This window comes from Protomyctophum parallelum (genome assembly GCF_964188405.1).
Source record: "Protomyctophum parallelum genome assembly, chromosome: 11".
Taxonomy (NCBI): domain Eukaryota; kingdom Metazoa; phylum Chordata; class Actinopteri; order Myctophiformes; family Myctophidae; genus Protomyctophum; species Protomyctophum parallelum.
The window spans coordinates 7,783,037-7,798,956 of record NC_139707.1 but is presented as its reverse complement, the minus strand read 5'-3'; the positions used below and the strand labels follow the sequence as shown (position 1 = coordinate 7,798,956).

Genomic DNA, 15,920 nt, shown 5'->3' with positions numbered 1-15,920 from the left:
ATATAAATGCACCATTTACCTTTTACCATTTTTAACAAATTGTGGGAAGTTCCTAATCACCTGTCCTGTTTATTAATATTGCTACTGCATGGTAACATGCTGTCAACACAGGCTGTCAAACAGCAGCCAGTGCAGGAATCCTGCCAGGTCTTCCATCTGCTCTACATTAAGATCTTACAAATAAAAGGAGTTCCACTCAGGATCAGAGCAAAACGAGGCATTGACTCCATGGGACACCACTTAATGTCAGCAGGCATTTATTCAAACACTCTCATTGCATAATGGCATTCATTTTGAAAAGGTCACCAACCATTACAAGCCTTCATACAATCAAAATAAAAACGTTCCACCGATTTAAATAATTTTCCAAGATCAAAATGCAAAGAAAAAGGGGAAAAAAAAAAATATCCATCAATGTTCACTTACTTAGTTTGCCACCCCTCCTCCCCCCTCCGCCCCTCCTCCACCTCACAGACAGAATGTCATGCCTCTATATTCACTCTCACACTCTTCCACTCTTTAGATAAGATAGTGGATTATTAGCTATACAAAGACTTGTATAGTGTCCATCGTATGAGCTTTTTTCATCCAAGGAACTCGGCTCAATGATGAAACAAAATTGAACAAGGTTGATTTTATATGATTTTTTTTTAAAAGCTCAGTAGCTCTCTTAATGTTTAGTGTGTTGTGTAGTCTCTCTCTCTGTAGTATTGGGACATGCTTCAACAGTAGACCAGGCCTGGTGAGTCATCAGTCCGTCATCCCCGGTATAGTCGTACTTCTGGCTCAATGTCGCCCTCTGCTGGTTGCCTCAGAGTCTAGAGAACTGAATGAGGTTCCTGTTGACCTCAGCCACATTCCTGCAACCTGTTTAAAGACAGTATAGCATAGACAGTGGTGGGGAAAAAGTACTCACATTTTTTTTTTTTATTAAAGCTGCTGTAAGCAATAATATGGCAACATTTTAACCCATTTTGGTTGGGAACCCCTTTTGGTGTTTTAACTAAGCATTATGTTATACTTTAGCTATTGAAAAATAGCAGATCTACAAGCTCATAGCGCGCCACCGAGTGGCGGCGCTATGAACTTGTAGGTCTGCTATTTTTGAAGAATCGTACAAATGCGGCACAAATCTTTGAACATATATTCTTTCAGAGCAAACATTTTGTTTATTAGTTTTTGTTATTCAGACAGCCAACAATGGGTTAAACTCTCCCATTAGAAATGTAGTCACTGTGACACATCTAGGGGCCACAATCTGCATTCAAAGGTGTCCCTAGAAGCTTTGTCATTGGATCGATTTGCCTGTCTACTTCCTGATTGGTTAGTCATTTCGACCAGTTTTTTTTTTTTTCTTCGACCAATGACAAAGCTTCTAGGAACATCTTTGAATGCAGACTGTGGCCCCCTAGATGTGTCACAGAGACTATTTTTGGAGGAGCGTTTTACTCATTGTAAGAATAATTCAAAATGTAATTGAGTAGAAGTACAAAAGTACTGGCATCAAATTGTACTTAAAGTATACCAAAAGTAGAAGTACTAGTAGTGCAGTATGTCCCATTTCAAGTTTTCAAATTTATATAAAATATAGCAGATCACAAATAAGCATTGTGAGCTTGTAGATCGGCTATTTTCAAATGGCCGAAATGTATATCACAGGCCTGATGTGGTTAAAGGGACACTTCTCCCTTTTTGCAAAAAAATATATGTTAATGACGTTTAGAAGCTTTAGATCACTTTCCTGGGGGGTCTTTATGTATGTAATATGTGGTTTTAGATATTTTAGATTGTAGCAGTGAGCCTGTTGTCTCTGATGTCATGGACACTGGTCTCACTACCTTCCTGGACTACAATTCCCATAATTCTTTGGTGCACTGCTCCTCCTTGTGGATAGGGGGAGAGCTGTCTTACTGAGACAACATGTAGTCCAGGAAGGAAGTGAGCCCAGTGTCCATGACATCAGAGACAACAGGCTCACTGCTACAATCTAAAATATCTAAAACCACATATTACACACATAAAGACCCCCAGGAAAGTGTTCTAAAGCTTCTAAACGTCATTAACATATATTTTTTTGCAAAAAGGGTGAAGTGTCCCTTTAATCTGTATTTAACATGACTCACCAGAAAGAGCCATACACAGGCGGAACTCATCGTTTAAGATCTGCAACACCTCCCGCACTCCCTCTTCGCCCTGGAATGACAAGGACACACATGTTTATGTACATTTAGCACTCTGCGCCTGTCTGTCTGTGGCCATACAGTACATGTCTGTGGCCATACAGTACATGGCTGGCCGCGGAGCGTCCCCTGAAACAGTCCGTTGTCCGTTGAAGCATTCCTCATTGCAGTTAGAACTGCAGTGAAGTGGCGCCTTCAGGATGTAAAAAAACATTATTATTATGTCATGACTCAAATTGTTGTGTATTCAGTCTCCACCTCAGCCCGTAGCACTTGCTCAAGGACTATTATTAACCCATTCTGACCGGGCACCCATTTTGGTGTTGGCATCATGTTATGCTTTAGCTATTGAAAAATAGCAGATCTACAAGCTCATATCGCGCCACCGAGTGGCGCGATACAAGCTTGTAGGTCTGCTATTTTTGAAAAAAATCGAAGAACGACTGACATTTTTTAGAATCTGATCTCAGGTCAGAATGGGTCAATCAGACCAGTGTGTGTCCAGTGGAAACCTCGTATGAATCTGATCTCAGGTCAGAATTGGTTAAAAGAGGACAGGAAGCGAAGACCGTACGGTGGACTCCATGTTGCTCCCTGGAAGGAACAAAACATGCGCAATTGAGAACCAAGGAAGCTGAACGCGGAAGTGTTGGCTGCATATTATAGCCCATTGCCCATGTTTCTTTCCTTCCAGGGAGCAACATGGAGTCTTCGCTATACCTGCCCTCTTTAAATAGTCCTTGCACTTGCCTAGCCTCGACGACCTTGCAGGCTTATGCAAAGGCTAAAATATGTCATTTAGATCAGTGGTTCCCAAACATTATCATGTCAAGGACCCCCAAATTGACACTTATTAGCCCGCGGACCCCCGCTTGAAAATATATACCAGCCAGTTGCCCCGATAAGAGAGGATTTTTACGGCTCTAGGAGTGATTCTGAAACATTAATTTCATGGACCCTCAGTTTGACATGCATTAGGCTACGGATCCCCATTTGATGGCATTTCAAAACCACTGTTAATTTAACTCTGAGTACAAATGGAACCAAATTACCAATGTTCCATGTGTACACTCTCTGAGTTTCATACCCATAAGGGTCCATTTGGTTACAAACTATAATTTAGCTGGCAACCCCCTGGGGGTCCCCGAACTCCACTTTGTGAACGATAGCATGTTATATAGATAGATGTCAGGTAATTTGACCTGACATCGAGCATAATAGTAATGTACAGATTATAGCTGTTTTAATATTATACTGTTTGTTTAAAAAGTCATGTCATGTGTTCACATTGGCTTTCAAAGTTTGACGGATTGCCCCGTTTTGAACAAAAAGCCTCAAATCATAAATTTACGTGAAATCTTTCACATACTTTCCTAATAGGCTGAGGAATATATCCCACGCTTTTCACAATGGCCTGTTATAGCGCCACCAACAGGTGGATTTTTTGCACAACAGATGTTTTTGAACAAAATGCCTCAAATCATGCAATTGCCATCCAAGACGTAAGAACAAATGGCACCTTTTTCACATTATTGTCCTATTATAGCACCACCAGGAGCCCTGTGCCCCGAGGGGCACTTTATCTAGTTCATCTATGATCCTAGATTACTATAGAGGGTACAGTATGTGCGTGACATGATATCATCATCCTACCCGGAAGTGGCAAAAAACTACTTTCTGGCCCATACATCCAAACAAAAAACTCCTACCTGATTGCATTAACCCTCTAACACCCGCATTAATTTCTACTTGCAAAAAATAGATTTCAACCTTACTACTACTTTTACTAGGACTAAGACAAAAAAATATATATATATATATGAAAAATGTATAATCATTATATAATAATTATATAATAATATAATTAATAATTTACATTTTGGGGATATCTTTCACAATAATGAATAAAACATGTTCTAGACATTCTAATGATCACAAAAAAACATATATTACAATTATTTTACCTACTTTTATTAGGGTAAAGGTCAAAAGTCTTAGGTTAAAAAAAATTCAAAATCGCACAGAGTCCAGACATTTTTTATTTGTGTGAATTTCAGCCTCTGTGGGGGGTATTTATATGCAAATATCATGACCAATGGCATTGAAATGGCATTGCAATGAACATCACTGATGACGTTTAGGTGAAAAAAGAACAGAAAATAATAATTTAGTAATTAAATAAAATAAAAGTGTTGCTAAAAAGCAACGCTGGGTGTTAGAGGGTTAAACGACGTGAAATTCACTTTTCCAATTGATTTTCCATTCACTTTATGCATGTGCGTACAGTATATACCCTCTATTATTATGCATTTGATTTATTACTGCTTACTTTAACCCATTCTGACCTGAGATCAGATTCATACGAGGTTTCCGCCGGACACACACTGGTCTGATTAACCCATTCTGAGCTGAGATCAGATTATAAAAATGTCAGTCGCTCTTCGATTTTTCAAAAATAGCAGACCTACAAGCTCGTATCGCGCCACTCGGTGGCGCGATATGAGCTTGTAGATCTGCTATTTTTAAATAGCTAAAGCCAAAATGGGTTAAAGGCCAGACCGCACAAATGTACAATGCAACTCCATGCCATTGTGGATATAATGGTTGCAACTTGCAAGTAGTTGCATGTTTTCAATTGTAGCAGTCTTTGAGCAGCATGATTTGTATGAAAGGTGCTATGATTGCGACCCGAAGGTTGCAGTTAACTATGGAATGGCGCATTTCGTCAGTGTGTCGGGCACCAGTGTGTATGGTGTCCAGGTCTCATGACATCATGTGACATCGTCACGGAAGGAAGTGCGGAGACCCTGATCGACCTGATGTCATAGTAAATGCGACCTGCTGTCACAGTTAAGCCCATATATGGAGAATCCCTGGTGTCATCAATATTGGCCAGCAACTCTACTTCTGACCTCAAACCCTTAGATCTCCATATATCCGGTGAAAACTAGAGTTCTCAACAGGCCCGAAAATGAAAGCCCGCCCTGGGCCCTCATCAAACCCTGCACACTCAAGCCACTTCCACCCCAATGCAAAAGCGCCAGCGCTCGCCCAGCAGTCTGCTGTCACCCAGGCGGATATGTTGGTCTGACCCCCCATGCCAAAGCCCATAGTTGATGGCGTGCACGCGACCTCGCTTCTCGCCCTCAGGCTCGTTATTACTCCTTATTATAACTTAAGTCACAGCTGATCGTTTCTACATTTGGTAGTTGAATATGATTAGTGACAGGAATAATATAGAAAAACATAACCGCACGCACGCACGCACGCACGCACGCACGCACGCACACACACACACACACACACACACACACACACACACACACACACACACACACACACACACACACACACACACACACACACACACACACACACACACACACACACACACACACACACACACACACACACACACACACACACACACACACACACACCTTGTAGGCCAGGCCCCAGACGGCTGGTCTGCCGATGAACACACACTTGGCTCCCAAGGCCAGGGCCTTCAACACGTCACTGCCTGTCCTGATGCCTCCGTCCAGATACACCTCGATCCGGCCCTGCACCGTGTCCACGATCTCAGACAGGGCGTCTATCTGCAGAGAGAGGGGGGAGGGGGGGGGGGGGAGAGAGAGAGATGCCATTGGCATGTATGGAAAAAAAAGGCCAAAGATTGATCAAGCAAATCATAACAACATTTTTGCATCTAGAGATCTAAAGGTCAGAGGTCTTTTGACCATTGACTGTGAGCCATATAGGCGGAGCTTGAACTTGACGCCTGGGGGTGCGACTGCTTGGCCAACGACGCGCGCAATTTTTTTGACCTTTATTTTATTATTTTAGCGTTTTTACAATGCCCTAACCCCTAAAAATGAGTTATTTAGGTAGTACAGCAGCTCACACACATACACACATGCACTACAGCCATACAGCGAGTCATCATATCATGATAAGAGAGATGATTACAAACTACAGTCAGAAGCCAGAAGTTAAGTTAAAAAAAAAACTTATGCAGTGCACCCCCTGAACCCCCTCAAGCTCCGCCCATGCTGTGAGCTTGTAGGGATCGTCACGGCCCTCTACCATAATTGCCACATTTCGTGCAAAACGATATAGCTCAGAACTGCCAAAACTCTTAAAACGGCAGAAGTTAAGTTTCACGAAAGCAAATGATGACAATCATCATCATCATACTATCATCATACTATAATTCAGTCAATGTCTGTCTGAATGTGTGAGATACGGCCTTACCGCCTGCACCAATCGCTCCCACTTTTCACACAGGCATTGACCATAATAAATATAAATTATTAATTTATAATTTGTTAAATTGGAAAAGACATTTTCGTTAAGACATCCATATTATTATGGTCAATGCCTGTGTGAAAAGTGGGAGCGATTGGTGCAGGCGGTGAGGAGATACGGTGGTGTTTCTGACACACAGACAGACAGACAGACAGACAGACACACAGACACACAGACACACAGACACACAGACACACATTTAGACAGACATTGACTGAATTATAGTACGATGATAATGAATGTATTACTGAATTAAAAACCCATGCACCTAGAGGGGGCAATAATATCTCACATAACGGGTATAAGGGCTACACAGTAATGCTAATTCTCTGACCGTGGCGGGCCCTCCGTCCAGCTGCCGCCCTCCGTGGTTGGACACGATGATGCCCTGGACGCCGTGCTCCACGGCCAGCTCGGCGTCCTCCTTGGTGAGGATGCCCTTGATGATGATGGGCAGGCGGGTCAGGGACTGCAGCCAGTACACATCCTTCCAGCTGATGGACGGGTCCAGGCTGTTGGCCGGGATCCCGTACTCCTCGGCGTTTGCAGCCTCTTGCTGCTTTTAACAGGGGTGGGGGGTGGGGGGGGGGAAGTATACAAAGTATATATTACAATTTACAATTTAGGCATTTAACAGATGCTGGTATAAGCAATAATATGTCAACATTTTAATGACTTAATTTTTTTGGTAGTCAGACAGCCAGCAATGGGTAGAACACTCCCCCAAAAAATGTAGTCTCTGCGACACGTCATCTAGGGGCCGCAATCTGCATTCAAAGATTTTCCTAGAAGCTTTGTCATTGGTCGATTTACCTGTCTGCTTCCTGATTGGTTAGTCATTGCGACCGGGTTTTTTTTCCGACCAATGACAAAGCTTCTATAGGAACATCTTTGAATGCAGATTGCAGATGTGTCACAGAGACTAAACTTAGTTTCGGAGCGTTCTACACACTGCTGGCTGTCTGAATACCTAACAAATAAAAAGGTCATACAAATGTTGACATATTATTGCTCATAGCATCTTTAATCCAGAGCGACTTACATTAGGCAAGAACAAAAAAGCATGGCAATACATCACATACATAAAAAGTACCGTAATTTCCGGACTATAAGGCGCACCTGAATATAAGCCGCACCAGCCAAATTTAGGGAAAATCCCAAATATGTACGTATACAAGCCGCACCGGACTATAAGCCGCAGGTGGCCCCCTAGTGGCCGTTTCGTTAGCTCAGAGCCTTAGATGGCTCTGCGTTAGCTGTAAAAATCCATAGATTAGCCGCACCGTTGTATAAGCCGCAGGGTTCAAATCATGGGTAAAAAGTCGTTGCTTATAGTCCGGAAATTACGGTAGTATTCATGAAACATGCGTAAGCTAAGAATGTTACAGTGGAATCTCTATATAATGAAACTATACAGTACATATAAACTATACATACAGTGTATATACTAACTATACTATACTATACATCAGGGGTTTTCAACTGGTTTTGACCCAGGGACCACCATTCTGACTAGGAGCAGCCTGGGGACCACCACTGTTTTGTCGGGTGGGTTCATCGTAGATCTACGATGGACCAACCCGACACAATAGTGGTGGGGCATTCATGCACCATGGGTTAAGATTGTTTTTTGTTTTCTTCTTACTTGTTACTCACTAATCACACTATCACAGGCTACATTCATGAGCTGGACAAAAAAAAGTATTTTATTATCAAAAGTTTTACAAAAGTGTTTTTTACTTGTACTAAGCAGGACTCAAAATAAGTCTCAAAAATAATAATCCCTTGCAGTTAATCACCCAAACACTGAAGACACATTTTTGGTGCTTGGTGCATTTGACAGCCACAGTAGGTTTGTTTCTCATGCAGCAGCATTTTTTTTCTCTCCCCCCCCCCCCCCACACACACACACACAGAAACAGAATATACTGTATATTTTTATCTTATTCTATTTTAATAATCTTCTCTTTATTTTAACCAACCTACAACCTGCACTACATTTTACTAGGGCCTCACGGCCTCACGGTTTGACGTAAGCGCACTGCGCGCACAAAGTATGCGTGCGAAATGCCCCGGCTACACCAGATCTGTGGCGCGCGGCAGGTTTGTGTGGGACCTTCCGGGAGGATATATAGATACGCGTGCATGGGGGCATACGCACGTAAAAAAAATGAGAACGAATCCTATTTTTAGAGCACGCGTAGGATGGCCCGCGGTATCCGTGCGTCTGGTGTAGCTGGTATCATTGACATATCATTATCCAAACACACTGTACGCGCGCAGTAAATGCGTGCAGTAAACGCATACGCACGCGTATCTATATATCCTCCCGGAAGGTCCTGTACAAATCTGCCGCGCGCCACAGATCTGGTGTAGCCGGGGCATTTCGCACGCATACTTTGTGCGCGCAGTGCGCTCACGTCAAACGCACACATGCCCGGTGTAGCTTGGCCGTTATACAGAACATTTCAGACAGAGGGAACTGTTCATTGTGTACCGTCACTTTAAAAGCGTAATGTACTGTATACTGTACATCATCGTACGACAGTGTCACGCACCAAAAATAGCCAATCTACAAGCTCACATCGCACCTGGTTGCATCGCGTTGTGAGCTTGTAGCTCTGCCTTTTCGGCAACGATAGACTGAGAAGTTGCACATTGAATACGTCACGTATTATGTGAGACTATTCAATCGATCCGCGGCAGATAATAACTCTATGGCAGGGAGATTTGACTTTCCCAAACGTATTATTATGAATTGGATGAATAACTGATGGCAACGTCTTACCGTGCTTGCCTTGGGCAGCGGTAAGCACAACATGCGTTGGGTAGAAGAGCAGGATGGTTGTTCAGCCGTCAGCTGCTGCAGAAACGAATTCTGTGTGTTAGCAGCAGCCGGATGTTTACATCGTGATTTTTGTTTTCTTTTTTTTTGTAGTTTATTTGACGCGTTGAGTTATCTTTTTGAAATGTTAGATTCGACTAACCCATTCTGAACGGGCACCCATTTTGGTGTCCGCATCATGTTATGCTTTAGCTATTGAAAAATAGCAGATCTACAAGCTCATATCGCGCCACCGAGTGGCGCGATACGAGCTTGTAGGTCTGCTATTTTTGAAAAATCGAAGAGCGACTGACATTTCTAGAATCTGATATCAGGTCAGAATGGGTTAATCAGACCAGTGTGTGTCCAGTGGAAACCTCGTATGAATCTGATCTCAGGTCAGAATGGGATAAAGCACATGGGGAAACTGCTGCGCCTTTCTTCCGTCCTTTGTTCCATGGTGTACTGCAGGTGTGGTGGTCTCAAAAACACAAAGGAAAACTGGCAGACTCACTCGCTGCATGAAAGATTAAGGAAGACTCCTTAGACTGAGACGTTTTATATGCTCATGATAAAGTGCTCCATCTGTGCTCATGGTGAGTTAAAATTAGCAAACGTTTCGGTCCTGGGACCTTCTTCACTGTTATAATAGGGCCTTATACTTATAGCACTGAAGAAGCGTTTGCTCATTTTAACTCGCCTTATTTTAAGTCTCAGTCTAAGGAGTCTTCCTTAATTTTTCATGCAGCGAGCATGTCTTTTTCTGACACTTTTCCTATCTATAATAAAGGCATACAAAAAGTAGGTACTGCTATTTTCAGTTGAGATATTTAGTATCGCACGAAAACAGGCCTAGTGTAGAGCCCGGTGGAACTCTTCAGCCAACTAGGTTTTAAGTGGTTAAGTAAAAGCAGAAATACCTCTACGTCGGTATATGAAAAATTTAATCATCAGTGCCCATACCCTAGAGGTGAGGGATGGCGAAAGGGCCTTTCTGTGTGAAGTTTCTACGAGTTTTCAAATCTTTTGAAAATAGACGATCTACAAGCTCACAATGCTTCGCATCGCAAGCTTGTAGATCGGCTATTCTCAAAGGGCCAAAATGTATATAGGGCTGAAGTGGTTATGTTTTGTATGAAGGGGAAAGGAACTGGTTGGAATAACGTGTTCCTTCCACACGCTATACGTCCAACCGGGAAAACTCCTCCCCCTGTCAGAAGCGGCCTGCTCACTCCTCCTAGTATTGGGATAAAAAAGAAAATGTTACACCCACTCAGGGTGTAAGCACACTTGGGCTTCCATGCACAGGCAAAAGCAGCTCGTGGCAGGCGTCTCTTCCTGGTTTTTAGACAGCTGGTGGATGGAAATGAAGCTCCACCCTTAGCGGCAGAATGTAGCGTCGGCCAGATTCCCGGAAGCGCTTGCCCCCGCGGCATTCTGCCGCATGCAGGGTGGAGCTTCATTTCCATCCACCAGCTGTCTTAAAAAGCCTGCCGCTCGCGGCTTTTGGCATCTTCTTGGTGACTCTAAAGTGCGCCGGCGCAGTCACTGTACCTGGAACATGCCGTCAAAGTTCTTGACCTTGAGGTGCGGCGGCAGCTTGAACTGGTTGCGGATGTCGTTGCGGCGCTTGCCGGTGTAGGGCACGTCCACGGTGAGCACCAGCGCCTTGTAGCCCAGCGCCTCCACGCGCTGCACGATCTGCTCTGACAGCTTCCTGTCGCGGTACACGTACAGCTGGAACCAGCGGTAGCCGTTGGGCGCCGCCGCCACGATCTCCTCCACCGAGCAGGTGGAGTAGGTGCTGCTGATGTAGCACGTGTTGACTGCCTCCGACGCTGTTTGGGGCGGGGGGGGAGATGTGGAAAGATATAATATCACTATCTTTTCAGGCAGTGTCACGATATACATGATATCACGATATTTTTTCACGTTGTTTTTTAGGGTTATTGTTCAAGTTACTTAACAGTACAACCACCTACAGTATAAGGTAACCGAAACTAATAGAAAAAGGAATAACATAACATTTACACTTTAAGTTTTTAATTATTATTATTATTTCTTAGATGTGTGTTTGTTTGTTCTATTGAAAATAGAAGATTTACTTGTGTCGTAACCCATGAAAATGTGTCCATTGATTGGGAAACCACTGCCATTTACACCACCACCATAAGACAGAATGCACTTGGTTAAACATACGTACAGTACTGTACAAGTGAACTGTACGACTGTACGTTATAGTCTGGCGTGGCATTGTGAAATCCATGATCTCGACTGTCTCTCTCTCTCTCTCTGTCTCTCACCCCTAGCTGTGGCCAGCTCTCCCTCGTGCCAGGCCAGACAGTGGAAGGCGGTGGGCGCGATGCCCACAGGGAAGCTGATCTCCGTCCCCTGCACGGTGGTCCTGGTGTCGGCGACCGACACGTCCCGCAGGATGCGCGGCCTCAGACGGATCCTGGACCATGGGGAGAGAGAGAGAGAGGGAATGGATGAACCAACTATGATCCTGGACCATGGGGAGAGAGAGAGAGAGAGGGAATGGATGAACCAACTATGATCCTGGACCATGGGGAGAGAGAGAGAGAGAGAGAGGGAATGGATGAACCAACTATGATCCTGGACCATGGGGAGAGAGAGAGAGAGGGAATGGATGAACCAACTATGATCCTGGACCATGGGGAGAGAGAGAGAGAGAGAGAGAGGGAATGGATGAACCAACTATGATCCTGGACCATGGGGAGAGAGAGAGAGAGAGAGAGAGAGGGAATGGATGAACCAACTATGATCCTGGACCATGGGGAGAGAGAGAGAGAGAGAGAGAGAGGGAATGGATGAACCAACTATGATCCTGGACCATGGGGAGAGAGTAAGTAAGTAAGTACATTTTATTTATAGAGCACCTTTCGAAACAATGTTACAAAGTGCTGTACAACAAGGTAAAACAATCATGTTAAAACAAGGGCATGAAACAAACAATAGAAGGTAAAACATTGAGATGCAAATAATTCAAGTAAAAATACATCATAAAATAAAGTGCTGACGAAATAAACATGTTTTTAACAAGTTTTTTAAACCGTCGACAGACTCTGCATTCTTTAGCTCATGGGGCAGGGCATTCCACAAAGTGGGGGCAACCACTTCAAATGCACGGCCACCCTTTGTTTTGAGTCTAGTTGTTGGTATAGACAGAAGGCCTTTTTCAGAGGACCTGAGAGAACGTGTGTTTGGCTTTGCATGCAGTACTTCAGAGATGTAAAGTGGAGCCAGAGAGAGAGAGAGGGAACGGATGAACCAACTATGATCCTGTACCATGGGGAGAGAGAGAGAGGGAACGGATGAACCAACTATGATCCTGTACCATGGGGAGAGAGAGAGAGAGAGGGAACGGATGAACCAACTATGATCCTGTACCATGGGGAGAGAGAGAGAGAGGGAACGGATGAACCAACTATGATCCTGTACCATGGGGAGAGAGAGAGAGAGGGAACGGATGAACCAACTATGATCCTGTACCATGGGGAGAGAGAGAGAGAGGGAACGGATGAACCAACTATGATCCTGTACCATGGAGAGAGAGAGAGAGGGAACGGATGAACCAACTATGATCCTGTACCATGGGGAGAGAGAGAGAGAGGGAACGGATGAACCAACTATGATCCTGTACCATGGGGAGAGAGAGAGAGGGAACGGATGAACCAACTATGATCCTGTACCATGGGGAGAGAGAGAGAGAGGGAACGGATGAACCAACTATGATCCTGTACCATGGGGAGAGAGAGAGAGGGAACGGATGAACCAATTATGTCCGGTACTCGTGCAATGTTAGGTCTCTGGACCTCCCCTTTTGAGAACCACTAGCCCTAGTGTCGCTAATCTGGGTCAGTGGGGGAGGGGACATTCTTCAAAAATAGCTGATCTTCAAGCTCAAAACGTGTTGTACCGTGACGCGATGTGAGCTTATAGATCAGCTATATTTTCTGGGAAGAGATCTGCTGGACCTAGTATAGAGCCCTGGGGGACATATTTTAGTGCAAAAAGGTACACATAATAATTGAGTTACAAATGGATACATTAGCACAGAATTCTACTATTGAGTTATTGAGGTAATATCTTAGCTAGAGCCCATATAAAGGCATGCTCTACACAGCTTTATAGATGTGAAAACTACTCATTTCAACCCACGAGAGTCATTTCTATACACACTGAGTTAAATGAACAATTTATTCACCTTTCAAATAAATGCATAAATAGATAGCCCTGAATAACAGGTCTGTAACTCTGAGAGAGTTCACATGGAACCTGGTTCCAGGTGAACACTCAAGAGTTACCGGAGTCTTCCTTTGCAAATAAAACATTTGAGAACCACTAACTGGTACTAGTGGACTCCTAATGTGCCTAATAGCTTCATAATAAATAATTGCCATACGTACGTATTCTGGAGAAAACCTGGAGACGTGACATTTAGTCAGTGGGTGTTATGATAGAGATTAGAATTATAATGGTGTGTAAAACAGAAAATCAAACATTTGCCACGGACACATTTGTGTGACCCCTGGTAGGGTGGCCAACATTTATTCCCGGTGTATATAAATGGTTAGATAATAATAAATCATCGTGAAGCCCTTGAATCATGCGGTGAGACTACTGTCCCTGAACTTGTGTATATCTCCTTGTTTTCATGTCCTTGGCTGTGCACCTGTTCCTCCACCATTTTGTTTATCAGCAGGCTGCTGCTACGGTAAGATAGCCTTGCGCAGCCAATAGAGGAATATCACTGCGTGGATGTTACTCTGGTTCCCCTCTGTGTGGTCGTTACAAAAATATTCAACAGACTCTATCGTTTAGACCTACTACAACCAATCAGAGCAGCGCAGGCCGCTATACGTCACACACATACTGGGCCCTGGTTGGTTATCGCCTGGTACTAGTGTAAGCCCGCCGAAACCAAGCCCCCAGAAGGGATGGCCAACGTTGAAGCGCTCGGCCCTACTGGTCAGAGCTGGGACTGCAGACGGGCCCTAGCATTTAGCACGAGGACACCCTGTGCAGTCTGGGTTTAACATTGAGCACTTCCACATTTTGGACAATCGAAAAAATGCGGAAGTAGACCGTTCTTCGAAAACGCCACTGAGCAACTTCCATTGAAATGAATAGCAGCTAGGGGTGGGCCAGCTATGGGTGGGCCAGCTATGGGTGGGCCAGTCCGCCCTCTATCCTTTAACTCTATGGCCGAAACACGCCCACAGTTGAGCGAGAACCAGACTCAAACTGCCTGGGGCAATATACTGTACATTGCAAAGGCTGACGAAAGGCTGGCTACGCAAGGCTAGCAGCAGTAAAATATGTTCTTCGTTGAGGGTCCTTCAGACCGCTGCACATATCGTTCTTCTAATGTGCTTACATCTATGCTCGCAGATGTGACATGTTGTGAGACACCGCCTTAATCGGGTAAAACATTGTTTTATCTCGTCAAAACAATTTGCTCTGAACTAGGCCTCACACATATGGCAGAACTCTGCTAATGTGCTTGAACCGTATAGCATGTCGTAAAAACGTATCGGCTATATTTCACATATTTATTTATACAAAAGTCAGTCAGTAATAGTGTACCTACAAACATATCTTTTCTCAAATACATTACAGATGGTACTGTATGTAACATAGACGCACACGCACGCATGCACGTACACACGCACGCGCGCACACATGCTCACGCACACTCCATCCATACTGTTTGCACAGTAGGTCCAGCTTCATGCAATTGTTTCGTATGTCATTGCAGTGAATCTGTGCATTATTGCAATATTGTTTTACCGTACCGTTTGTAAGCCACCAGATTGTCATCCCTGGTGCAGCACTCGTCTGCCCCCGCGGCGTAGTAATCCCAGGTTGCCTTGGACAGATTTTCCTTGGCGTACTCTTCAAAGTCTGTGAGGCATACCATCGACATCTCTGCGCAGCGAACACCTGTCTCTCTGCGGATAGACGGGAACACATCAGAGCTGTCAGTACACACTGCGCTCAGGAATGCAGGAGCTCGGCCCAATGGGCTCTATACTATATGCATATACACGCCATTTTGGAAAGAACTTGGGCCACTTCCCTACTTTCTTCACAAGGTGTTACCGATGATACTAATGAAGGCTCTGTTCCATTCTGGTCGAACAGATTCAGGGTTGCTGATATTGTATATGTTTGCTGACTGGAAACACAGTGGGTTCCACATGGCCCTGTACGGGCCTGTAACTATTGAGAGTGTACAAACCATTTGTGACCAGATTTGACTGAGAGACATTCCAGCTTTTCACCAGAGGAGAAAAACTTTTTTTTAATTTTTTTATTAGTTTATAGCACAGGCAGACTCTTCACATACTAGAGCATGTCTGTAACAAATGTCAGAGCTGAAATCGACATGTAAATATGAAATAAATGCTTAAACATGTAGCTAGATGTAATGTTAGAGTGAGGCTTGAAAGTGAACATTTCAAGCCTGTTTTCTCAACTCTGCAAGACATTACTCCATAAGCCATATCTCCCAAACTGGTGGGTCAAACTGAACAACCAATATGTCAATTTGATATATGATTTCCTTGCTTTCATATGACATG

General features: G+C 44.0%; 1 protein-coding gene across 1 annotated transcript; it reads right to left on the bottom strand.

The window, feature by feature from the left end:
• Positions 1–775: 775 nt before the first annotated feature.
• Positions 776–15,262, bottom strand: hao2 (hydroxyacid oxidase 2 (long chain); the record flags this gene model as incomplete). The annotated part of the gene is made up of 7 exons (XM_083776484.1): positions 776–867; positions 2,124–2,193; positions 5,621–5,779; positions 6,823–7,044; positions 10,867–11,150; positions 11,616–11,767; positions 15,132–15,262. The coding sequence occupies 7 exons, from the start codon at positions 15,260–15,262 to the stop codon at positions 812–814; spliced, it is 1,074 nt and encodes a 357-aa protein (XP_083632610.1). The 3' UTR covers positions 776–811.
• Positions 15,263–15,920: the final 658 nt, after the last annotated feature.